This window comes from Juglans microcarpa x Juglans regia, chromosome 6D (assembly GCF_004785595.1).
Source record: "Juglans microcarpa x Juglans regia isolate MS1-56 chromosome 6D, Jm3101_v1.0, whole genome shotgun sequence".
Classification (NCBI taxonomy): Eukaryota; Viridiplantae; Streptophyta; class Magnoliopsida; order Fagales; family Juglandaceae; genus Juglans; species Juglans microcarpa x Juglans regia.
The window spans coordinates 2,411,284-2,438,700 of record NC_054604.1 but is presented as its reverse complement, the minus strand read 5'-3'; the positions used below and the strand labels follow the sequence as shown (position 1 = coordinate 2,438,700).

The following is a 27,417-nucleotide window of genomic DNA, read 5'->3' as shown; positions in this document are numbered from 1 at the left end:
AGTTGGAAATTAATAAACAAACCAAGGTGTAAACACGATGATGCTGTCATATTGAAATCTAAAGCACTAGCAATTAAAAGATTCTTGTTTCTTTGATTTTTTTTTTTTTAAGATAGCATTAAGTATGTGAGAGAGTAGGATTGTTTTCTTTGCATTAAGTTTGAATTAACTCAGTAGGGGTATTCTTGTAGATATCTTAGTATAGTTCTTTGGAAGCTATCATATAGTGTTGGGCAGAGTTTTAAGTTCAAAGTTACAATGGAGACTTTGATATCCATGGTTTTAACTTGGGCAGGTAGAACTAATTCTATTTCATGTAGCATTAAAATCAATTATAATAACATGATCGATGTTGATTTGATGGATGGAAATTAATGTTAATGAATACGAGGGGATTATATATCTGCTGCTTGGATTGGTGTTGACTTGATCTTAACTCTCAATGAATGTTGGGAAACTATATATGCAAGAAATGAGCTGTGTTATTTACAAGATCATGTCAATCGAATTTGTGCTGGCCAGGAATGCATGCATGCTAATAATTCCTTTATATATTCATCATCGATCATGGCATGATGATCATGATCAAGGAATGCGTTTCGTATAAAATAATCTCCTTACATCAAAAGCATGATCAATTCTTATCCTAAATCAATTCTTCATGTGGAAGGGTAGATTGTGGAAGAAGCAACCCATATTTTTAATAATTCATGCAAAGTGAAGATGTGCATACCGAGTATGTGTGATTCCAGGGCATTTATTAAATAAAAAAGGAAGATATATCTCATATTAGGGCTTTGGAGACACTCAATTCAATTCTTTGTATTTGGTCTTTCTATTTGTATTTCCATTATATATGAAAAAGAAGAATGAAATGGATAGTCAAGGAAAATACAGGGTGATGGTTGATGGAATGCCCATCCTACTTTTGTTACTACATGATGTACATATACATTGACAAGTAATTTTTCTTTCTGTTTCCTATAATATGATGTTCATGCCTGTATGTAAGACGTGGAATGCAAACTAATTAATGGAACCAACCATTTAGGAAACCCAATCTCCCTTGAATCAAACTAATCAGGAACCCACTTCAATCCAAAATAAATAGCTATTCATACCAATCTACGCCTGCCTTGTTGCTAGCAGAAGTACAGGCTCAATAATCTCCTTATATCCAAAATAAATAGCTAACAGCAAAACAACAATTACAACTTCTACTATAAAAACACATACAATCTACTATAAAATACATACAATGATTCAGGGCTAACAGCGAAACAACAATTAGAACTTATAAAGCACTACGAAATCATAAGGAGAAACGAAAGTAACCTCGGATGGAGCCGTTTGGTGGATCGCTAGAGCGCGAATCTTCCTCGGCGTCGCACAAGTGCGTTAGGGTTAGGTTTATCTTTGGGAGCGAGATCGGGTAGGGACTCGTTAGGGGAAGAAAGGGGAAACGAAGAATAAGAAAGGGGAAGAAAATTTGAGAAACGAAGAGGAGATTCGATGAGTATGGGAAACGAAAGGAAGAGGGATTCGAAATCGCCCTGGGAGAGCAAAGAGTTCGTGGGAGGGAGGGAGAGAGACGGATCGTAGAAGAAATCCAAAACGCCGCGTTTTGGTTCACGCAGGCAGCCATAAGAGTGGAAACAAAACACACCGTTTTGTTTCCACGTAGGATGTCGTCCGCGGGGAGGCCTAACTCGTGCCTGCGTTTAGACATTTTCTAATATTAATACGTAGATTGGTATATAAATTTATTTGTACATAATAAAATTTTAAATAGAAAAGAGAGAGGAGGAAAAAATAGAAAAAAAACAAACTGTACAGAGAAATAGTCGGGTCTGGTTACCGGGATCCAAAGCATTTCTCTAGAGAGAATGGGTTACTTTAATAAAGTTCCATTTGAGAGAGTCATTGACTCATTTGTGCCTGTATCCTTTATTCATTGAACCTTTCTTCTTATCCTTTATTCAGGGCTAACATTTCGTGGATTGCGAGTTAATAGTTCCGCTTTTCGTCTCACCTGGACGCTGTTACTTAGCAATGGCTTATTATGACTATGAGAATTACAGGGTGATAATCAAGGTGCATTTTTACTAGTTTTTGTTCTGTTTTCAGTTTAGTTTTGCGTTTGGTTGCTGAGAAAAGGTTGGAAAAATGAGAAGGTTTGTTGTGTTTATCATGGATTACTTTTCATGATTCTCTCTCTTCCTTTGGGCTTGATCTTGTTGTATTCAATGAGATTAGTTTTTATGATTCTCTTTTTAGCGCCTGATTTATAACCAGTGTTCCTTTTTGTATACTTGCTGTTACTTGGGCTAAGTTTATTTTCTTGTTCTAATAAATTTTAATATACTTGAAAAAAGAATTATCATCTCAGTCCATTGCATAGATCTCAACTCTTATCTTCTTAAAGTTCCCACTAGCTTTCCCTGTGGTCTGATTCTTTAATAGCAACTTTAGTAAAGGGATCTTTTCGTTCTTATATTCTGACTAGAGATTTACCTGGGGTTCGGATCGAAAGAATGTAGATTTGTCGAAAAGGATTGGTCATGTGGTAGTTCAATGTTTGTTTCAACTGGGCAAACCAGTGGCGAGGCGCTCTAGCTAGGTAACTGCGAATCGGGATAAGAAAATAGAACCAAGGAAAGGAAAATATAAGACCTATTGAAACGGCGGAAAAAACAAGAGAGAGGGAGAGCATGAGAAAAAGAGAGAGGGAACTGAATGTGAGGTGAGTTGTATGCTTTCTCATGCACTCCACTAATGATTGAGGAAATTTAACACAAGGAAATCAGAGGCGCAAGGAAATAATGAAAGTAAAGAAGAGAGAAACTTGAAAGTGGAAGTGAATAAAGAAAGGGAATGAAATTTTGCCAAAAAAGAAGGTGAAGAAACCAAAGGAAAGAATTGAATTGGGATGTTACAGAGAGAATTGGGAGGGAGAGTCTGGGTAGCTGTGTAGATGAGGAAGAAAGAAGGGAAAATTGGGGGTCTCTCTCTCTAAAACAAAAACTCCAGTTTTGATCATCTTTCTCGTTTTAACTAAAGGGCTGAGCTTTGTTTTATGGGTTGGATTATTGTAACACCTCCTCGTCTCTATAAGGTTAGGAATGTTATTAACCTTTTTAAAAATTTTTACTTATGAGTTAGGCATAAAAGATTTCATATTTAAAATTAACATATTTTGTTAAAAATTGGAATAGAGAGTTAACGAAAACACTTCTTAAATATTGTTCAAATTGTTGTACTGATTAAAGAATTAAGATCTCCTTCATTCGTTAGGTTCTTTTTTCTCGTTCGATACAATTTACTTCATGCATTGGTGTGTCTTTTGTGCTATTAATAGGCCTAAGAATTTCAACTATTTAATTCAGGTGCCCTTTCAAATGTAAATATTGGAATCTTAAAATAGCTAGGAAAAATAGTAACCTCTTGTGAACTTGTGGCTCTACAGGTTAAATTTGAAGATACTTTAAAGTGTTTGAAAATTTCTGATCTATGCAGAATGGATGATTTGAGGATGGAAATCTGTGATTTATTTAATATCCCTTCCGTTGCTGACTTTACCCTGACATATGCTGATAATGATGGTGATGTGATAACAATTTGTGATGATATTGATGTGGAAAAGGCGATGATACGGGGCAGGATCAATGTGCAATTGAGCAACAACAAAGGTGTTGCTGAGGGTTTACAATCTGTGCCACAACAGATCTGTGAAGCACTTAAACTATATGAAGCACTTTTAAAGATTTCAGAGGATATAGTTTCTAAAGCTATCACTGGTCCTGTTCTTGTTGAGCTTGCTGATTTTATATCAAAGATGACACAATCCTACCTCAATCTGGATTCGCAAAGTACTCAATCTCGGGCAGACTCAACCACACAGAATAAAAAAAAGAAAAAGAAAAATAAAAAAACTACTCAAAATGTGGCTGATGTTGCAAAACTTTGAATGCCTTACGGAGACAGCTTGCATTACAAGGGGGTAAGTTTGTTTGTCTTTTTGTTTTTTTTTAGAGCATGATAAATTTGTCAATATTAGCTTTTGTTTTAGTAGTTTTGCTTCCTTACTTTGATTGTATGGTAGCCTGCATAGAATGCATGATAATGAAATGGACGAGAGGCTGCTGAACAAAATTAACGAAGTATTGAGCATGCTGTAATGGATCTCATAGTGGGAACGGGAAGAAGGCATAAGTTGAAGGCTCTTTACCATATAATATGTATATATATATATATATATATATATATATAAATATTTATATGAAGCATGCCATGATGAAATGTGTGATGTATATATTGCTAGATAATCTGATGATTTTATGCTATTGTATTTTAGTTTTTACATTAACAATATTAATGACTTAGATATTCTTATTTGCTTCGTTTGGATGTTAAACTGATTCGAGTTGAGTTGATAAAATATTGTTAAAATAATTATTTTTTAATATTATTATTATTTTGAGATTTGAAAAAGTTGAATTGTTTATTATATCAATTCTGCTACAGGTACCCGCCGTTGGGTACCCGTAGCGAAATCTTCTGACGTGGTTAATACCACGTCAGCTTTATATTATTATTTAAAAAAAAAAATCACCGTGATACTTCAAACTCGTTCCGTGCATCTCTTTCCCTTCTCTGTCTCTTGAGCCATAGAACCAGGGGTTGTGCCTACCCCAACACCATCACCATCAAGACACAACTGTGGCCGTGAAGATCATCAACGTCCAAAACCGTCGACGCCGCCATGGAACCACAGATAATCCGAGAGATCATGGCCATCCGTCGCCTCCAGGACCACCCCAACATCCTCAAAATCCTTGAGGTTCATGGCCACCAAGACCAAGATCTATCTCGTCGTGGAGCTTGCCACGGGGTCATGGAGCTTGCCACGGGCGGTGAGCTGTTCTCCAAGATCTCACGCTGCGGCAAGCTAGCTGAGCCGTCCGCACGACGGTACTTCCAGTTGAGTAACAGGCGTCCAGTGAGTGCCGTTGTGGGTATGCTTTGTTTTATGCAATTTTTTTTTTCTATTTTTCTTGATCAATCCCGTGATAATCAACCATGGGTTTTCTTGTAGTCCCCTCTTCTTGGTTCTCCACCTCCTCAACTTTCCCACACTTCACAACCAAACCTCAACAAGGAAACGAGGTTTGGGGGCCATGATTTTTACAAGTTCTATGAAATGGGTGTTGCGGATTTTGTCAATTGTGAACGAAAAAGGTTTTGGTTTTGATTTGGGATAGGATTGCAATGAGGTAGTGCTAGGTGAGGAGTATAGGGTGACCGTGGGAAAAGCTGGCTGAGCCGTCCTCGTGGCGATACTTCCAGTAGCTGGTATCGGCACTGCATTTCTGCCACCAAAACGGCGTCGCCCACCACGACGTGAAGCCTTAAAACCTCCTGGTTTAGTCTGAAGATATTGTCTCGTCTTTGTTGGTTCAGATTGATTTTAAGTGTTGATTTTAGAAACAACACTAACCAGAAAAACTGTGCATTTAACTTAGGGTGCAAACGCACCGTTTAAATAATGCTGACTTGGAATATGAGTACGCGGCGTGTACCCGTCTCTGGTGTAAGTAGCTTTTTTCTTATTATATTTTGTGTTGAGATTTGAAAATGTTGTAATGATAAGTTGAGATGAATTTATATTCCAAACGAAGCCTATTGTTTTAATCATCTCCTTTAATTTTCTGATATGATATTAATAATTGAGAAATTATTTATTATTTTTATTAATATGTTTCAAATTTGATGTCACCTCAAGAGAAAAAAAAGGGGGATTATTTTCATCATATTAATTGGCAAAAAGTGTTAGCCCTGTTTGGCGTTTGAATTGAGAGATAAGATGAAATGAGTTGAGATAATTTATAAATAATAGTAAAATTTGTGAGTTGATATTTGTGAATAGCAGTGAGATGAGATGATCTCTTATCTCTCAATCTAAATGGGGCATAAATGTAGTCAGTAAGTGCAGGCAGAACGCAGGCAACCGATGTGGATATCCATGTCATTTAGTGAAACGGGTTAAATTTGAAAATACATCCTCGGAATCTTAAAATAGCTAGCTAGGAAAAATGGTAACCTGTTGTGAACTTGTGAACTTGTGGCTCCACAAGTTAAATTTGGAGATACTATAAAGTGTGTGAAAACTTTTGGTTGATGCGGAATGGATCGATTGAGGATAGAAATCTGTGATTCATTTATGCACAGTTTGGTTAACCAATACAAATGAAAACATCTCATCTGGAGTTATTCCATACAGCAGTTTTGACTATCTAAACACAATATTTTATCTCTTAAGTTTTGAAAACATTCACTTAAATGAACAGTAAATAAACAGTAAAAACTGATATGAATAGTGTTAAACTGACGTAAACAATGCATGGACAGTAAAAACTAACATGAACAGTGCTTGAATAGTATATGAATAGTACACAATTTGGGTACTCTATAAAACAATTGCATTCACACTTTTTTCAAATCTCAAAAATTAAAAATTATCTCACCTCGTCTTACTATTCAAATATATTTTTTTTATAAATTATTTTATTTCATCTTAATTTAAAAATTTTATTACTATTCAAAATATATCATTTCATTTTATCTAAACTATATATTTAAATGAAGATATGCTGATTAAGGTAAATATCCTTGCCGATGCTGACTTTATCCAGACATATGTTGACTATGATGGTGATGTGGTAACAATTTGTGATGATATTGATCTGGCTATGACGATGAGGCAGGACAGGATCAATATGCAATTTAGCAGCAAGAAAGGTGTTATTTTTAGTATCGCAGGTCAAATTAAATAAATAAATTCGATACGACGTGTCAAAGCAGTAGGAGGGGCACTAGTTAGTGAATCCCATAGACCAAAACATCCTACAAAGGAAAAAGGATTCATGAAGTGAGGCGAACTAAAAAATGTCACGTACATTCACAGTGTTCAACTAATTACAATTTTAAAAAGAAAATTCCACAAGTCTTTGGACTCCATTGACCAAACATCATCTTTACAGAAGAGAAAAGCAACAGAACGTGGAAAACAGATTGAAATGCAACATTAAAATCCAATATAGGTAGGTAGGAATATTGTTATTATCTTCAACTCGCTCCACTTTATGGGCCTTTCGCTGAGCTTTCACCTCTCCATTTCTAATAATATAATATTATTAAATAATAGAAAAAAAAAATGAAATTCTCAAGCTTTTTAGGAAATGAGACAAAAATCTATGAATGATAGTAAAATAATTTATATATAAGTATAAGGGGTTGGTCTAAATAGTGAAAGCTTTAATCTTTGGATATCGCTCCTTAAAGTTCAAGATTCGACACCTTATAAATACAAATAACTTTTTAGAGTTACACTCCTTAGTAAAAAGTTAATTATTTACTCTGTTTCATATATGAGAAAGTTTTTAAGGTGCAGTGTACGAGATCGGAGTTTACTCTATAGGAGTGGGTCTGAAGGACCCTGTCTTAGAGATGTTCCTAGTAAAAAAAAAAACAAAAAGAAAAAAAAAAGAAACAGTTTGTATATAATGTTAAAATAATTTAAGTTATGATATTTTATTAAGTTTTGAAAAGAGGATGCTACTTATCATCCCATACCATACATTTTATATATTTTAAAATTATTTTTTATTTTATTTGATTCTTAAATTAATTGAATTGTTCTACTTATCATTCATACATCACATACTTGCTACTAAAAAAAAAAAAAACTAAAATAGGTGTGGTGTATGAAAATGATAAGTAGAATTATTCTTTTGAAAGATGAGAAAGAAAAAATTGAATAAAAAATATTATAAAAATAAAATATTATTAGAATATAATTTTTTAAATTTAAAATTTTTAGAAAAGTTGAATTATTTTTTGAGTTTTGTTTGTAAATTTGAAAAAGTTATAATGATGTAATAAAAAAACTAAATATTTGAATTTGAAAAATATTTGTATTTTAGTAATTTTTGGAAATGAAATGAGATAAGATAAAATGGATAGTAGGTTGAGATAAAAGTTAAATAAAATATTGTTAAAATATTATTTTTTAATATTATTATTGATTTGAGATTTGAAAAAGTTGAATTGTTTATTATATTTTGAGTGAAAATTTAAAAAAATTGTAATGATTTAGATAAGATGAACTCCGAAAAGTTTAGGCTAATAAACTGAAAAGTTTATTAGAATCCGTAACGAAAGCAATAAACGATTGAAGAACTCAGAATAGCCATAAAGCAAAAAAAGAAATTCCAATCACAAAATCAGAATAAAGTTCCATTTTATAGAGATTGAAGAACTCCCCACTTCTTGCTTGCTTGAATTGAAAGCAACAGAATGTCACCTTTCTTTTACATATAAAAGACATTCACAAGAAAGCAACATCTCTTCACATCTTCGCCAGCAATGCAGGCTGAATTGTCTTGGCTATCCCATTGCCCTTGACATCATTTCCTTTGGCATCCAATTCGTAGGAGTTGGGAGGAACATCTACAGCAGGAGAGCAGTTGAAGAACCCATGAGGCTGCATACACACGCACATCCATCATCAGAATCAGTATCACATATGAGACACATAATATATATATATATATATATATATATATATATATATATATGACGATTCAAGAGGCTAATTGGCAAGCCAATTTACACAAAATATCCGCTTATATGAACAGATAAAAGCCAACTCTATGGTCACTGGTCACTACATGTTCAAACTGCTAAGTGACCATTCAAACAAACTTAGTTGAAGAATGGTCTTTGGTGATGATAAGGGTTGTAGTTCTTGCCTAAGGTACAGACCGGCATTGTTGCATTCTCTCTATCAAGCAAGTGGCATACAAACATCAGATACATGATGTTGAATTTACACCTCGGGCCAATTCTCCCAAATACAGGCCGATCACCGATGTCTTTTCGTTACTAATGCCGCAATCAAGATGTGCAAACAACAAATGATTTTTTTTAATTATTTATTTACAAGTACATATGCAGGGTAAGTTTAACAAGTGACTACCATAAGCATAAAGCCAATGCGCTCCACTGGCTTAACAGGCCAATCTTCCAACCGAGGGATGTGTGTGATTCCAAATACGTACCTGCATTTCACAAGATTACTTACTAATTATTAATCAAAATAATTGCAATCAAGAAGTGATAGAGAAATGGAGCTAGCAGCAATATGAATAATCGTGATCAAAATAAGATGACAACACACAATCATAATTTAAAGAAATAGTCAAAAGGAAATCTGGATCAAGTGAAAAGTCACAAGGGAGAATTTTTATATGATAAGAAAAAGTGTACTTTATAATCAGAAACAGAATTTCCAGCTTATTTATATAGAGAGAGCTGCTTCAGTATATAAGTTGCAGGGAATAAACCAAAGGAGAAGTGACCAACCAAAGAACTATATCTGTTTCTTCCAGAGATCGATCCTTCTGAACCCATGTAGCCAATCCTTCACCAACACGTGGATTTTGATTAGGGAACTCTCCTCCAGGAAACATTTCATCATGAGCATATTGTGTAACCCAAAGATTATGCTTCAAGAAAGCAGCTCTTCTCATAAACTTAGCCTCCAAACCAGCTAATGGCAAACAGTTTGAACCAGGTACAAGTTTGTAGCCTGTTAACTGTCCAGTGCGATTGACGGTTCTTGTATTCCTCACCTGGAGTGCAAAATTGTGCAAATTCTCAACCATAGGAAACAAGTAACTCTAAGATCAGCCCGGACTTATAACTGTTATGTAAAAGCTTCAAAAGCCCACATAAGCTCTGGTTAGAGCCAGAAGCTCCAACTTCAAATTATGTGTATTGACTGCATCAACTAGCAGGATAAGTTTCTTCACAAACTCTTGCTATGACAATATTTGCACTCGAGACCCCACTGACATATGCTGCTACTTAGAATCTAATTGCTGAAATCTATCAGCAGGGCCAATTTTACAAGCATTAGTTATAACAATATTTGGACCTGATGACATGCTGTTATAGGCTACTACTTACTAGAAATTAAAGGCCAAAATCAATTAGCCAGACTAAAAAGCTTTACAAAAATTAGTTATGACAATATATAAGATACTGTAAGCTATTACCTAAAGCGGAAATCGATTGCTTTAGGTTGGTTGACTGGGCCTTCACCTGGTCTTGCCACCAAACTAGATGTGGTTAAGCCCAATCAGTTTTCAGGGAATATGGGAAGTCTTCTGTCTGCTCAACATAGCTCACAAAATGCGTTTAAGGAAATTACATAAACCAGGAATGAGATGAAGTCATTTCAAAATTCCGACTGATTATAAATACTACTATGCAGTTGAAAATAACTTCATTTGAAATCGAGAAATGAAAAAAGATTTGACTTTATTTTAAGTTGTGTTAAACAACATAAATAATTCCATATAGAGTCCAAAAAAAGTGCTTGATACAACTAAAGGAACTCAAGAAAAAGAACATATGCATACTACAATATAGTAATAAAAAATGTCTTATCTCTAAAAGAAGGATAGGATGCCTTACAATCCAATGCCGAGCAGTGAAAGGATCACAATCACTCATTGCTTCCATCTCAGATTTGAGCAGTCTCTCTTCAGCATAGAAGGCATTATTGTGAACATTGTTCTCTCCAGGTTCCTCAACTCTAACATTAACCTCTACAACCTACAAAATGGGGGGATAAAAGATCTGATATCGTTAAGTAAACAACAATGTAGAAAAACAACAATGTAGAAGCATTGTTCTCGATAACAGTAACTTACAAGAGCGTAAAATCTACTAGCGATGCTTTGATTTCAGGGAAGCAAGCCTGGTTACTTACAACCATTTTTACCCGTATTAGTCTTTTATAGATTGCCAAGATTTGTTTCTCAGTGGACCAATGGAAAATAACCCACTAGCATTCCCCATTAAGGTTCTGAATTTTTAAGGACCAAATCAATACTCTGCAGACTACTTAAAAAAGATTGCTGGAAAGGATCCACATTACTTTTAGATATCATCAGGCACAAAGAAAACAGTAATTTAAAAGCTGCCTTCCTATTGTCTCCAAGCACAAAGATGGCCTCAGGGATATTTTTTTTTCAAGAGAAAAAAAAAAAAAAAAAAAAAAAAAAAAAAAAAAAAGGAAAGATGATCACCTGCTGAATTGTTAAGCATATTAAGGATCCAAAGCATACCTATACAGAAGAATTCAAGTATATATAGGGCAATACCATAATCTTAATAATTACAACTAATGTCATAGCTCATGCCAATTACTCCCAGCAGGGACTTTAATTGTCAGTATCGTGCAACTCCCAGCTGGCTCTTATTTTGACACAACATGATAATCAGGCACGAGATAACCAATAAAAACAGTCCCTGAAGTTCAAAGCAGTGCACCTGATTGAAAGCTTCACCAGGTTTGCAATCTACAGCCATGTCCATACGAGCAACAAAAAAGTGCTGATGAACAGGTGCATATAAACCCGGTGTTATCATTGTACCATACTTCCGGACTTCTCCAGGTTGCAATGCTCCTAAGCTGAGAATTCCTGTAAGTTTAACTTCAGCTTCAATTTTTCCATCCTGTAACAGCGTATAACTTGCACATTAAAGAGAACTGCCACTCATTTTACCATCATGCCAGAGAACATGTTACGCACTCTTTGTTTACTTTTGCACCACTTGTATTACAATTTTACAGAACTTCCTTCAGTTCAAAGATGACATACAGGTCTAATTGACATTTATAGAAACACAAGCATACTAGATTTTGCATTCAAACAATCTGATATTTAACTTGCCTGATAAAAGTTCCAGAAAAATCCATACTCATAATTAGCCACAGTGCATACAAAAGACACTGACAGCCGTCTAGATCTTCGTACTTCTGCTAAGCCTGTTCTCCAATCTTGATGCTTCCATAGAATTCCATGATCCTCTTCATGCAAACATACACAATTTTCAATTGTTTCAACACCTCCGGTGAAGTTTGTGAAGTGGGCATCAAAGTATTTGATATATCCCAAACAATCACATCCCTGTACATGGTAGTTTTGTTTCAAACAAATCAAGTTCCACCGGTAGAAATTGTAAGTTGTCACAAACAAATATAATGAGTAACAATTATAAACCTTCTTAAGAGAGTGTGCATTCTTTCCGAGGCCATCTTCCCCTGCATCAAAGGCATTTTTCCTGTAATGTGGATTATTTGGATCTCCATAAGGCACAACAATCTCCACGAAACTCAACCTGTGGGCCACAGATCTTCGTCCTCGACTACCATCAATGTACGCAACAGAATATATAACCAAACCCTCTCTAGGAGAGAAACCAATACGAAAATTCCACTGACAACCATAAAAAATATAGATATTCTGAATAAGTTTCTGAACTTAGAATAACAAAAATTACTCAACCTAGTCTGGCAAAATAACATCTACCTTCTGCCATTCTACAAAGTAGCCATCAACACGGAAGCTTGGACCTTCAGGCTGGGTAATTTGTAAAGGCTTTACATCACTTCGATCAACACCACCTCTGCTTTCACCAGCAGTATAATTCCTCAGTGGATCAGCTGGAGGTAGGGGCACGAATTTACAGTCTTCAAACTCAATCACCACCATGTTTTGCATATCAACAAGTACACAGACACCCTCAACTGGGCGTGCATATCCATTTTCCATAGGGCAGTCACTCTCAGTTCTACAGAATATAAGTGGTTTGGCAAGTCTTCGGCAAGGAGCATCAGCTTCACCGTGATAACCAACACACCTACATGGAGAATGTGTAAAAGCAAAGTTAACAACAGAGTTTGCAAAAGTCAATTACTTATTGACATAGAACATGCAGAAACCACTGGCTTTAGAAATTAAATTACCATGTATCAACCATCACAAGATCCATGTCCTCGATACCCCGCCTCTTCATTGCCTCTCTAAATGGAGGGAAGTCTTTCACGGCAGCTTCACATTCAGCATATTCTACAGCATCCTGAATGATATCAAGTAAAACAACATCACAGAATAAGTATGCCAAAAACAAAGTACTACATGCCTTCTAGAAAATTACAGTTGTATATCGAGGAAAGAGAGTTTTTCAGAGCAAACTTGAATCTAGAGCCAGCAGTTCAGACCAAAACCCGGAAAAACAAAACCCAACCAAAATTGGCTTTCTTTTATCCTTTTCTGTGGATTTGTCTGTCAGATTTGTATCAGGAAAGAGTAAAATTATGAAAATCCAATTCCTGCACATTGGTTGACCCTAAATATTAAAATTTACCAGCAGGTTGTGAGGCATGAGTTATATATGAAAAAGAACAATCCATTCTCAAACTGCAACTCATGTTTAGATAAAATAAACTTCAATTTTAAGGCAAGCTTTTATGGTTTTCATGGTTTTTTTATTTTTTTATTTTTTACTTTTAGATAGGATTTTCATCCAATCACAGAGAGAGAGAGAGAGAGAGAGAGAGAGAGAGAGAGATCCCCAGATGTCCAAAATCCCCCCAGAAAAGAATCCGCAAAAGTTACTTGCCTCTGACTGAACCATACAAAAGCAAAATGATATGTTGAAAGTTTACCACCACAATGCAAAGAAGACATGCCGCAGTTTTCACAGAAATCTAATACCAGCATTTATGTTAAATCAACATAGCTCTTCCATTTTTAACTCACGTAAAACAGCATCAAAAGTTGTAATGACCAGAAAAGGAAGGGGAAAAACCAACAATTGCAATGCTTTTGCTCCATGTTCCTCAGAAGCATAGGAGTTCAGTTGACAGTAAGTAATACAGAATTTCAAACTCCAGTCCTATGTTAATAATCTTACCCAAAGTGAACAAAGAATACAGGTATATACTACAGGCTCAAATGTGGTGAAAGAAAATTACCATTGGAGGCTGAACATTTGGAACAAATCGTGATGAAATAACTTTACCCCTATGATGTCCACTGCGGGTTACAGCATGTACTTCTGATAACTCAACAACCCATACACTTGTCTCATTTGACTTTCTGTTGTAGACAATAAGTCTAGCTCGCCTTGGTGGGAGCTTGCTAGGGACCACTGGTCCGCCTTTGGTTTTTGGAACTAAAGACGGTTGGAAAGGAGGGAAGAAATATGCATCTGCCAGAGCAACAACGTGTTTATCTGGCTCAGACAGAACCACTTCTATGAAGCGCGTGCTATCTCTGACCTGAAAGGACCAAAATCGATGAGTTCACCAGGTTCAAAGTAAACATTAAAGATTATTATACCAAAAAAAAAAAAAAAAAAAGATGTCTTCCAAAGAAACAATATATAGTGCAATCACAACCTCTGGTGTGGCTCCAGCTGCCCTGACAGTTGCCACTGCCACTGAGATCTCAGTGGCAGATAAAGGATCCAAAGGATGTCTTGTTTGAGCCCTCAGCATAGTCTGAATCCCTACAGATCAAATGCAACAAACTTGAGTGATCAGTAAATTGGAAAAGATCATATTAGCAGTTTGCGTGATAATAAAACAAAGGGATACAGTCAAGTAGAGCAAAATTCATCAAGAACATCCAGAAGAAATAGATAGGGATGCATCATTTATTAGCTTTGCATTTGCATTAGTTATAATTTGGGATATAATCAGGAACATTCTGGTTCAGTATAGAAAATATCTGCATATTTTTTAAAAATATGCTAGAAGCAAGCAACAAACAGGCATGAAGCTTGTGACATTGATTTTAGAAATTCAGAAGCTAAGACAACTGCTATCAATCAAGAGGATAAGACGGCCGTAAATACAATGAAGCATCAAGATTGGAACTGAACTAGAGCTGAGAGGATAACAGAAAACGAATAATAGCAGAGAGAGAGGGGGGGGGGGGGGACCTTTGGAAGAGGTATTGGCGGAAGGTTCTGGTAGTGAATCTACGGCGTGGATCACTGACGCCATGGCAACCTTCTTACCGAGCTGATCGTTGCCGCGATCGGTGGAGGCGACGCTACAATCTTGCTCGGCATTGGCTGCGGAGGCCAAGACCGAAGCCGAAGCGGTGGCGTCCTGGAAAATGGAGGAAGACGAAGAAGAAGAAGGAAGATCGTCGGCGAGAAAGGAAGAAGCAGAGACCGTCGTTTTTTGCGGAGTTGAGGCCATTGCAAGGGGTTAACAAGCTCTCCAAATCCACCGCAGTAGGTCTCAATGCAATCGTGTGACATGCAGCACTCAAAGCTTTAGTCTCCGAACTCACACTGCCTCTCCCTCTCCCTCCCTGTGTCTTGCTCAGTCAGTCCTCCACACCAGTGACTCCTACACTCAGAGAAACATGCAAGGCCTTGTTTGGAGTCCAAGAATGAGTTTCATAACCAAGAAGGAATGGATTTATATAGATAGAAAGCACAGAGGCCACCACGTGCATCGCTCCCGTTTATTTATTTATTTTAATTTCTTAAACGTGGAGTTCGTGGGTCCTTGCCAGGTGGTGGGAACCAAAACGATAAGAATATGGACGTGGGGCTGATAGGGCGATCTGCTACTGTTTTTCATATTCTTACCATGATAAGGACAAACAAAGATTCTTGTTATTTTCTTGTCGGGACTTTGTTTTTCTGATTTCCCAATGGTTTCGCTCAGTTTTTACTTCTTACTTTTGTTACTGTAAAGTTTGTGGAGTTTTATTTTGTTGATTCGTCGATTCGATTTGATGATTTGATTTGAGAAAGATGCGTTATGATTTTTTGGCTTGGATAATAGAGTATAGCCTTGGATCAAGTAAAAAGTTTTAGCACTGTTTTGACTCAAGAAGTCAAATAAAAAATTCGTTCGATGTTCGTAGGACAAGTAATTCAAGCAAAATTTTAGTAGAAAATTCGCTCAATTCTTGTTTAAACGAATATCGGACATAGAATTTGTTCTAGAAACACTCGACACTTTGCTCGAGTAGATAATATAGAAAAATAAAACTAATATTTCTGTTAAGTGCCATTATAAATATGTACTTAATAAACATTTTAACTAGTTTCAAGTATTCTGATCAGTAAGATTTCATCCTAAAATATATTTTGTGATTTTTTAATATAATAAAATCTTCTACAATTCGTTAAACATAGGCAAATTATATTAATTTTATACCCTATAATTGATTTGTTTGTGTTTATTTTATTTTGTGTATCATCATTTTTCACAACAGTTACATATTTGGACGTTGGGATAATTTTAAGGAGAGAAGTAATACTTTGACTTATCCAAACTCAGAACTTTGGTGGAATTATTCAAACATTGTTCATAACTTCATACATTGGATCTGATCCAACTGAAGGAGATGTCGAGTGCAGGATGTGATAGATTGGGAGTCGCTAGATCTCTATGATGATGATGTGAGAGATAGCGAATGAGCCTATATTGTAGACCAGTACCAGAGGCCCTTCCTGTCAAGGGAGAGTACTCTATTTAAAGGATGTCGCGCGACCAATATTCAAAGCATGAGTGAGGGTCGCAGATCAGCGTGAGCATATACATGCATGGTAGTTGAAATTTTTCCATGTGCATGCATCGTTGAATGCTACATCAACAGCTTAAGACCGGGAGCTGGTATCCATCGATCATCGAGGCTGAGCGCAGTAGTAGTGTACGTGTTCTCTAAATTAAAAATGAATATTTATAACGAAAATGATCATTTACTATGAGAATATATTTATTTTGATAAAAAATAATTATTTTTATATAAAATAATTAACAGTAAAAGATTAATTTTTTTGTAGCGAAACTTTAATTATTCTGTTAAATACTTGGTAGTGAAGGTACTTGTTCACTCCCTTTTATATTTTTGCCATGCATCCTGGCCGGGAGTACGGAAACTGGCTGCCTCCTCCACCCTTCCTTGGAGATCAGGCTCCTTTTTTTTTTTTTTTTCACAGTGGCGAATAGATAATTATAAACAACAGGTGGACATGTTTAATTATCAACTTTATATGTCTATATCATCTAAAGCCACTAGGCTAAATACAAGCTGCATGCCCACTGAATCTCACTCCTTTTAAAACTTATAACTTTTTGAGAATTCATATCTTGACAGAGAAGTGCTACAGTTATATAAAAAAGTTTTATAAAAATAATCTCATAAATTAACATGACTTGATATGATACGTATATTAGATCTATTTTATAATCTATTTTATAAATTTGAAAGAAAATTTACTTCTATAAAATCTTTTTATGGGTTACAAACCACTTGTAATTCTAAGATATATCCAATATCCATGCCTTTTGCTCATTAAAATCACGAAGCTAGCACAATGTTAAATATATTTTATTTATTCATTAGGAAGTCCAAGCAGTGGTGGAAAAAGATATGGTCATATAGACATCCACTTTGATAAAGATGTGCGTTTTCCTTTAATCCAAGCGGAGTGATCATTACCTCCCTCGATCGATCTGCACCAACCTCCACTAACCATTATTATTTTTGGCAGATTAGTTACTTACTGTTACTGTATACTTTATATTAATTCCTACATATATATTCTTATTGTTCAAACATTAATATTTTATATTTTATATTAATTATATATATATTTGTATGTGTTTGTTTAATTCTTCTGGTCCTGCATGCACTACATGAACTCAGATCATTAAGGCTGCATTTGGTTGCCTAGGAGATCGCAGATGATTGGAATTTATTTGTTGATAATAGTATTTTATGAGTCTCATTTAGATGTGTTTGAATGTATAAAGTAGGTTGAGATATGTTTAATATTTTTTGAGAAGTTGAAAAAATAGTGAGCCTCATAATGATTAATTATTTGAGATAGATTGAGATGAGTTTGACACCAAACATAGCTAATTAAGTTGATCAATGCAACAAGAATTATATATGCTTTATTTATTGGAGTTTTGAATCTAGCTAGGTGTCGTTTAGATAGTGACTTGAAATTAGATGAGTTTAGATAAAAGTTAAAAGTTGAATAAAATATATTAAAAATATTATTTTTTAATATTATTATTATTTTTAAATTTGAAAAATTGAATTATTTATTATATTTTATGTGAAAATTTAGAAAATTTATAATGATAAGATGAGATGAGATTAAATGTAATGAAACATTTTCGCTATCCAATATGGTGTAATTCATAGAGAAATGCTAAATACTATTCATTTTTATTTTAACTACCATCTTTATATTATAAAATCGATATCAAATAATTAATATATATATATATATATATTAGTTAGGTTATTTTACTCTCTTTTTTTCAGCAAAAAGCTATATATATAATAAAACGACAATATTCATGTAGTGGATGATGATCCAATATCTGACAGAGAGAATAAAAACATATATAATTCGACATATTCAAACAAGACAAAAAAAATCAAAGATTTGTAGACTGGAATTAGCTGCCTATTTGACAATATTATAAAGCTACTAGATTTGCACTGTAATAACCTTTAGCATCCTCGCTGGAAAGTGGGCGACAGGTCGTTTCCATATCATGAACAAGAACTATATTTTTTGATATTGTGAATATGAAGTATGTCTGTACTCTTGTAATGGGCGGCGCCATTCGCCAAGACCTATGTTTTGTTGATCGATTTGATTATACTAAAATGATACACATGCCATTCTTTTTACACAATCTTGTATTAAATGAAAAGTATTTTTATAAAATAATTTATAAAAATAATATCGTTTTATAAAAATATTTTCAATTTAAAATATAATTATAAAAAAATTACGTATATATATATATATTGTTATAAAATTTATTTATGATTGTAGCAAGCTATGTGTGTAATTGAGAGAGAGAGAGAGAGAGAGAGAGAGAGGGGAGGGAGGGGGGATAATGGAAAGGAAATCCTCTATTGATTTTTTTTTAATTTTTTTTTACTTAGAAATTAAGTAAGTATTTTTAAATAAATATGTGATTATTTTTTTAAAAAAATATCTAAATAGTTTTAAAATATCAGCAGAAGTATTGTGGACGCAGAAACGTCCGGAAAACATCCATTTCATTTTCCATGATGGACCCTCGATCGAGGTGAATAGAATCTATAATAATAATATATAACAACCACATAACTATACCTGAGAGGAAGTGAGGTTAATGTTGTATTGTTTTTGAAGAAGATGAGGACACGAGGATGAACAGCAAGATCAATATCAAAAAAGAAAAATAATTAATGGGGATAAAAATAAAAAAGCACTGGAAGAGTCTGCAGTTATATTAAGGGGCGGAACTATGTTGTAGGTAGCCCCCAAAAATTTTAAAAAATAGTCTTATATATTATATAATTATAATTTTTAAGTGTAAATATTTTTATAATATTTAAGATTGCCTCCCAATACTCAAACACAAAGTATGTCACTCAAATATCTTTAAGTTCATTAACATAATAGTCTTAATTTGACATCTCTATCTCTCTTTATTTGCCTTTAGTGTGCATTATGCGGTTTGTTTAGTTTCATATCAATGATATCATATAAATTTTTCTTGTCTTTCTGAGTTTACATATATAGTTACATAATTTTTTTTTTCATTTGGGTCATTCTCAACTTCATTGAATTTCTTGTCTATCTTATACATAATCTTCCTTTACAACCTTTGAGATGTTTTTAACCACATTAATTAGTTAACTAGCTAGAAATTTCAAGAGAGTTTATCTAATAGTTAAAACAAATCTGGAAGATTCTTACATATGAGAGGTAGTAAATTTATCTAGATAGATGATTGATGAGACGTTTCTAGAGAGATAGAGAGTATGTGTAGAATTTATTTTCTTTTGTGAAAAATTTATTAGTTATTCACGTGCTTTTTTTTGTTAACTTATTAATAGTAATACAATTATATAATAAAAAATCTAACGATTTTTATATTATTAGATACGTTTTTAGGTTTATTCTTAATCTATAAATTTTTCTTAAAGTTTAGAAAAGTATTGAGTAAATCGAGAAAAATTGTATAATTTTATTACGTGTGATTATTTTTTTATATAGTCGCCTGCAAAAAGTACATATTATTTATGCTAACACATACCGCACACTTTGCTGATTGCCCGTCAGACTCCAAATCCTAGTTCCGCGCTGGTTATATATGTGAAGTAGTACTTGGATCATTCATGTAGATCAGGGTCTAAAATTATAGTTTTCCAGCAGTATATTATATATAGATCTAGGCCGAATAATAATCCAAAATCTGCAGAGATTAATTAATATGATCAGTATGGAGAATAACGGGATAATGGCACGCATGCATATTATATTATGCTGTTATTACATAAGCAGTCGCTCGTGCTAATTAACTCGGATCGACAAATAATTACCAACCATGCACGATTGGATTGAGACATATAATTTTGGTCCCCCATGCATGCATGCATGCAAGAGTAGTACTGGTCCTCCGAGCTAGCTCGATCGATCTGGTCTGATCTGCCATGTATGCATGCATGCATGCACCCTTTTAATCAGTTCTAGATACACAACAAGTAGTAGTACTGTAGCATTTGTCTAATTAAGACCCAGTTCCAAAATTCAGACCAGACCAGATCGACCAGACCCATCATCAATTATTGAGTATCTATATGTGTCTTCTTGTTGGGTCTGGTCTGGTCTGGTACTGATCATCCTCGCCTGCATGCTCGGCCGGAATAGATATGCATGAAGGCGGCTGAGTCCTAAGGATAAAGCCTATTAATCTTCTTGTCCGTTTGTTTCCTACCAGTTTCATGAGCTCCATCGTCTTCTTCATCATCATATATAGTCTCGTTGCTGTGTGGAATTTTGTTGTTGTTGTTGTTGTTCTTCTTTTTTTCTTTTTTCTTTTTTTTTTTTTTTTGGTTCTGATGCATGCATTTAAATAGGTACAGAGTAAATTTTGAATACGACAATCAGACCGACACCCTATATATCGATCTATTGTGCATTTTTTTTTTGTTTTATAATTTGTAAAAGCAAATATATGCAATAAATACAATTTTATTTTATACCCGTTCAATGTATAACAAACAAGCTTTTATCGACTAAATAATTAGTCATATTATAATTTATAATTTGAGTAAATTAATAAAAAAAATTGCATCAAATTAGGGTATAAAATACACTAATTTAAAATTTAACAAAATTGGAAGACTTTTGACTTTTGCAAAGAGTAGTGAAACATGTATTTACAATTTTACTTACAAACTGATTTATTTTGTTAGTTTTCTTTTGAAATTCAAGTTTTAAATTTTAGATTTAATGATTTTTAGCATATTAATAATTGACATGTGGTATGATGAGGTTCCTCTCTAGGTTTTCCTGAGTAGAGGCAATTTTACTGTCGGGGTGCAATCTTCCTCTTCTTTGTTTCTTAGATTCTTTCATAGAGGCAAGTCTCATAAATTCTTTCATGGAGGAATCTATTAATGATCTGTACCAACACCTCTCATTGACTGAACAGGAAAATAATGAGGTGGTGGTGGAGCCAGAGCAGCTGGAGGATGTTATTCTCTGTGGGGGTAAGGGTTTGATCTTGAAATTGCTAATTGAGAAGCACTACATAAGGAGATTTTCAAAAGTACAATGAGGAAAGCCTGGCATCTTGTGATGGGGGTGAAATTTAGAGATCTCAATTCATCTCTTCTACTTGCTGAGTTCAAAGATAGGAGGGATAAGGAGAAGGTCCTTCACGAGGGCCCTTGGCCTTTTGATAAGCTGCTAGTCTTGATGAAGGAAGTTGTTGGCAGGAAACAGGTGCAACAGATCCAGCTAATGACGGAAATGTTTTGGGTAAGGATCCATGATCTACCACTGATGGCTAGGAATGAATATGTGGGTCGTTTACTGGGTAAAAAGATTGGCATAGTCGAAGAAGTGGACCTGGATGAAGGGGAGATGGTATGGGGGGAGTATATGAGGGTCCGGGTTACTTTGCTTGTTTATGAACCTTTGCTAAGGGGCACTAAGTTCTCAATTTGGGGTGGTGATTCTGTTTGGGTCCGTTTCTCTTATGAGAGACTCCCAAATTCCTGCTATTGGTGTGGTCGTTTGGGACATGGAGAGAATGAGTGTGGTAGTGTTCCTCAGCGTGCTGAGCTGCCTTCCATGAAGGATTATCCTTATGGGGTATGGCTCTGTGTTGGTGGGTATGGTGATCGGTTCTCAGCAGGGAAAAACAGAGCAAAGGAATCTGCAAAATATTCTCCACACTCTTCTTCTCGGGATGTGCAGTCGCCGGAGATTCAGGAAAATGAGTCAAAGGCCATGGAGGGAGATGTGGACGGTACAGCGGAGGATGGTGGTAGGGGTTGTCAGTTTCAAATTCAAACTGTAATTGATGATGCGGTTATGACGACTTGAATGGAGGAAAGGGTTGTTGAAATTCAGGAGAACAAAGGCGCTAAATTAAAGGAGAATGGGAATGGGCAGGTTAATGGGGGCTCGTTTACAAGGTCCGTTGTAGAAGATAAGGAATTCAGAAAGGTAGATGCTCATGTAACTTACTTGAATGATGTTAATGTTGATCCTGGGCCTGATGGGCTTTTAAAAACCAAGTTGAATGTCGATAGGGATGTGTTTAACAGGCCTGTTGAGAACAAGCCTGATGGGCTATCTAGCAGGAAATGGAAAAGAGTACACACATTTTCAACAATTGTTCAATTGTCGAAAGTTCAATTGCAAGGGGTTGCAAAGAAGAGAAATGAGGTAAGAAAGGATGGTGCTTCCTAAGGAAGGTCAGCAAAAAGGGTCCAACTTATACAATTTCAGGAGGATGAGAATTCGCTTGGAGGTTCTAAGAGATCGACGGTGGCTGTGGTACAACATCGATGGGAGCCATGAAAATGCTAAGTTGGAATGCCTGTGCGCTTGGGAACCCACAGGGCATTCGAACCCTCTATGATTTAGTCAAGAGGAAAGGGCCTGATGTGTTGTTCTTGCAGGAAACCAGACTCACTACTCGTGAATTTGAAACCTGAAAGTACAAATTAGGGTTTACTAATTGTTTGGCTTTTAGTTCTTGTGGAAGAAAAGTGGATATTGCACTGTTATGGGTTAGAGATATTGATTTGTCTATTCTTAATTATTCTTCCTACCATATTGATGATGTTATTAAAGATGTTAATTTGAGTATGGGGCAATGGTTTTTAACTGTTGTGTATGGCTATCCTTAAACACATTTGCGATATAGAACATGGAATCTGATTAGTTCATTATGTAAACCTAATGAGGATGCATTGTTGGTTATGGGGGATTTTAATGAGTTGTTGTTTCATCATGAGAAAATGGGAGGGAGACCAACGCTTGGGAGGCAACTAACTACTTTTAGGGAGGTGATTGGAGAGTGTGATTTGAGAGATTTGGATATTCTGGTCATAAGTTCACTTGGTACAATAGGAGACTAGGCAATCATTGTATTAGTGAAAAGATTGACAAGTTCTTTAGCTAATTCTGCTTGGTGGAATTGTTTTCCTAATGTAAGAGTTACACATGGTCTAGTGGCCTATTCTGATAATTTGCCTATTTGGGTTGACTTAGAGGGGGAAGTTGAGTCTCGTAGAGTAAAGAAACCTTTCAAATTTGAGGTTATGTGGGTGGGTGAGAAAAACTATGAGGAGATCAAAGGTGTTTGGAGTAGGAGTAGTAGCCAGTCTAATATGGGAGAGGTAGCTACAATGATTAAGGACTGTGGGGCACAATTGGGGTTAGGAATAAATAGGTCTTTGGTCATGTTCAAAAGCAACTTAGTAAAGCTCATTTGAATATGCAAAGATTGCATGAGAGGGATCCAGCATGAGTCAATATAGATGATGTGAATTTGGCAAGAGAAGAGATTCAGATTTGGATAGAAAAAAATAAGGTAATGTGGAGGCAAAGATCAAAAGCTTTATGGCTTAAAGAGGGTGATCTCAATACTAAGTATTTCCACATGAAAGCTTCAGGAAGAATAACATTATTTTAAAGATTCATGATGAGAATGGGCAATGGAAAGAAAGGGTTGGAAGACATAGGATCATTCTGGACTATTTTTAGAATTTGTTTACAAGTTCTAATCTGAGTGGCTCTTTGAATTTTTTTGGAACCTCTAGCTGGTAGTCTCTTATTAGATGAATGTGGATTTGACTAATGAGTATAATGCTGATGATGTGAAGGAAGCTTTGCAACAAATGAATCCTACGAAGGCCCCTGGTCCTGATGTCACCAATATTTTTTTTTTAAGTATTGGCATGTGGTTGGGAATTCTATTACCTCAACAGTTCTACAACCTTTAAATTCATGTGTTTTTCCTTCTTCTCTAAACCATACTCATATTACCCTTATTCCTAAAAAGAAGGGTCCTGTTAAAGTTGCTTACTATAGGCTCATTAGTTTGCGTAATGTCGTTTATAAACTCATTTCCAAGGTTCTCTCTAATAGGATGAAAACTATCTTATCATTTGTTATTAGTGAGAGTCAAAGTGCTTTTGTTCCTAGTCTCAATTTTTATAATGTATTAATTGCTTATGAATTGGTACATTATTTTAAACAAAAAAGGAAGGGAAAAAATGGATACATGTCTTTAAAGTTGGATATAAGTAAAGCCTATGATAAGGTTTAGTGGGAGTTTATAACATCTGTTATAGAGGTGATGGGTTTTCATCAGAGTTTTATAGAGTTGATTATGTGTTGTGTTAGGTCTGTCTTTTTTTCTTTTTTGATCAATGGAGAGCCTAAGGGTCCTATCACCCCTACTAGGGGTTTGAGACAAGGGGACCCTCTGTCCCTTTATCTGTTTCTCATTTGTACTGAGGGTTTGATCTCCCTTTTGAGGACTTCTGGGTTGAGGAAGGATATTTATGGTATAAAAATCAATAAAGAGGCTCTGAATATTAATCTTCCGCTCTTTGTCTATGATAGTGTTATTTTCTATAAGGCTAAGTGGATGAGAATAAAAGAGTGCAAAAATTTCTAGAGAAGTATGAATCTGTCTCAGGTTAGATGATTAATAAGGAAAAAACTGCTATTGTGTTTGGTGGTATTGTGAGTGTGGAAGCTAAGAATGAGATCAAGAATATGTGGAATAATTTTGATATTCAACAATATGAGAGGTATTTTGGGCTTCCACCTGTTATTGGGAGGTCAAAAAACAAAGATTTTCAATCTATAAAACAAAGGGTTTGGCAAAAATTTCAATCTTGGAAAGAAAAGTTTCAACATACGCAATGAGTTGTTTTCTTCTTCCTTCTAGTTTATGTTCTGAGTTGGAGGGTATGATGTCAAAATTTTGGTGGGGCTAAAAGGGTAGTGAGAGGAAGATTCACTGGTTGAGCTAGAATAAAATTGGTCAAAGGAAATCTCAAGGAGGGATGGGGTTTAAAGATTTAAGAATTTTCAACTTGATTTTGCTAGCAAAGCAAGGGTGAAGATTATTCCAAAATGAGAGCTCTTTAATGCACAGATTATTAAAGTCAGAATGTGGGAACCTTCATCATGCTTTGGTGAGCTTTGATTCTCTCCAGAGGTTTTGGCAATCTTATTTACCTGGGTTAGTCATTGACAAAAGGATTATAGTATTTGAGTTAGCTCTAAAAATCTATGAAAGGCCAATGAGTGAAAAGTTGTCTGTGTTTTTTTGCTTTGGCTTAGAGTTTCTGGTATAGAAGAAATAAATATGTGCATGATCAGTTGCTGCTTAGTCCTAAACATGTAGCTAACAATGCTTTAATTTTATTTAGAAGTTATGATCAAGTGAAGCAGAAGAATCGTTTACAGATTAAGCAACATTACAGATGGCAACCTCCTCAATCTGACTGGTTGAAGTTAAATGTTGATGGTATAACTTTTATAACTTTGGGAAAAACAGGTGTTGGTACTGTGTTGAGAGATGATTCAGGTCAAGTGCTTATGGCTGCAAGTAAAGCTGAGGTTGAGGTTGAAGACACTGAAACTATATAATTTTTGGCTATTTTCAAAGAATCAGAGGGTTGCAATTGTGTGCTAGTATGAAAATTTAACAACTTATGATGGAAAGCGACAGTTTGCTAATCGTGGAAGCCTTACATGAAAATAGCATGGATAATTCTGTGTTGTGAGTGTTACATCATGAAATTAAAAAGCTTTCCTCTTGTTTTGGTAGTTGTCTTTCTTCACATTTTTATCGAGAGGGTAATATGGCAGTACATACGCTAGCTAGAAATGGTTGTAAGGTGGAAAATATTAATATGTGGTGGGATTATATTCTAGGATGTATTTCTTAAGTCATATGGCTTGATAATTGTGTGTAATCGTTTTTTCCTTTTTATTAATAAAGTTATGATTTCTGTAAAAAATAAAAAAATAACTGATATGTGGATAAGTAAGTTGTTTATAAGTTTTTCTTAAATGTATTTAGTATTTTCTCTTTCACAAAATATATATGTATTTTAGCGGCCAAAATTTTAGACTTTCTTTTAAACTAATATCTTGAAAATGTAAAAATCTCGGTTTATTAAGTTTTTTAAGTGTGTGCAATCTTTTTAAGATCTCGATCGGAGGCAAGATTTTTTAATTTTATGAAAATCAAGAAATCACTTTTCATTTTTTTACGAAGACTCAAGGATTTAAAATAGAACTGTATGAGTTTTTACTTTTTAAAGAATCTCAAGAGGTTTTTTTTTTTTTTTTTTTTTTTTTTTTTTAAAAATTTTTTTAATGAGGTCAGGGGTGTCAAATTTCAATAGTGTGAACTAAATTGGGCCGTGGGCTTTTAATATGTGAACTAAATCAAGCCCTTGAGTTTAATTTTCAACGAGTGGAGCATGTTCATCATTAATATGCCTCTTATTTTACTTTTTTAACCGCATATCTTTCCTAAAAGTTTTATGTGCAGTCATTTTTATATACTCATTGTGTACCTTATTAATATGATTGACTATATCATTGTTTTAATATAAATAATTACTTTTTCCAATAACATCAATAGAGTAAAAAAAAAATACGCAAAAATAACTATACGTAGCAGAACTCTATCTTTCGATCTTGCAAAAGTTTTGGACCTTTACTTTTCATTGACACTTTGCATCTCAATTCGCATCTGAAAGCTTCACCCATTAGTGTGACTGTGTTGTTGGAAATGATCAGGAAATACAAAATTTGAAATTTGAAATTTGAAAAAAAAAATTAAAATTAAAATCTTTTTAATGAAGTGTAACTATTCTATGAGTGTTTATAAAATGAGTTATAAAATAGTTATATCTGTATTTATTCTTCCTGATCAATTAATTTTGGTGTACCTCATCGAGATGAGATATATATATATATATATATATATATAATCACTTAAAAAAAACGTTTGGATCAATGCCTTGCTCGTTTTTTACCTATTTCTCCTACTGATCAAGTTTTAGTATCTGTAATTGATCATCTACCCACACACACAATATATACACAATAAATGGCTTCTAGTCCTGTGCATGCATGCAAGTTGGTTATGTCCAGTTTGTGCAGATATTGTGG

The 27,417-nt window shown here is 34.7% G+C and overlaps 2 protein-coding genes across 6 annotated transcripts; one reads left to right on the top strand and one right to left on the bottom strand.

The window, feature by feature from the left end:
- Positions 1 to 1,923: 1,923 nt before the first annotated feature.
- LOC121235981 (protein JOKA2-like) lies at positions 1,924 to 4,392 on the top strand. 4 transcript variants are annotated; one of them, XM_041132450.1, is made up of 4 exons: positions 1,924 to 2,094; positions 3,467 to 3,692; positions 3,738 to 4,000; positions 4,103 to 4,392. In XM_041132450.1, exons 1-3 carry the CDS (start codon positions 2,053 to 2,055, stop codon positions 3,965 to 3,967), a joined length of 498 nt encoding a protein of 165 aa, XP_040988384.1. In that variant the 5' UTR covers positions 1,924 to 2,052; the 3' UTR covers positions 3,968 to 4,000; positions 4,103 to 4,392. The 4 variants fall into 4 exon arrangements, 3 of the variants coding, with proteins under 3 accessions (XP_040988384.1, XP_040988382.1, XP_040988383.1); XR_005934636.1 differs by having other exon boundaries at positions 1,926 to 2,174; positions 3,467 to 4,000; XM_041132448.1 differs by having other exon boundaries at positions 1,926 to 2,094; positions 3,467 to 4,000.
- A 3,884-nt stretch (positions 4,393 to 8,276) lies between these two features.
- LOC121235972 (copper methylamine oxidase-like) lies at positions 8,277 to 15,332 on the bottom strand. Of its 2 annotated transcripts, XM_041132435.1 has the most exons (12): positions 14,863 to 15,331; positions 14,318 to 14,427; positions 13,892 to 14,197; positions 12,881 to 12,993; positions 12,444 to 12,774; positions 12,135 to 12,350; positions 11,805 to 12,041; positions 11,401 to 11,586; positions 10,540 to 10,680; positions 9,424 to 9,692; positions 9,038 to 9,119; positions 8,277 to 8,542 (listed from the first exon to the last, which is right to left on the bottom strand). In XM_041132435.1, exons 1-12 carry the CDS (start codon positions 15,125 to 15,127, stop codon positions 8,408 to 8,410), a joined length of 2,391 nt encoding a protein of 796 aa, XP_040988369.1. In that variant the 5' UTR covers positions 15,128 to 15,331; the 3' UTR covers positions 8,277 to 8,407. The 2 variants fall into 2 exon arrangements, 1 of the variants encoding a protein (XP_040988369.1); XR_005934635.1 differs by lacking the exons at positions 8,277 to 8,542; positions 9,038 to 9,119 and adding an exon at positions 10,119 to 10,233 and having other exon boundaries at positions 9,556 to 9,692; positions 14,863 to 15,332.
- Positions 15,333 to 27,417: the final 12,085 nt, after the last annotated feature.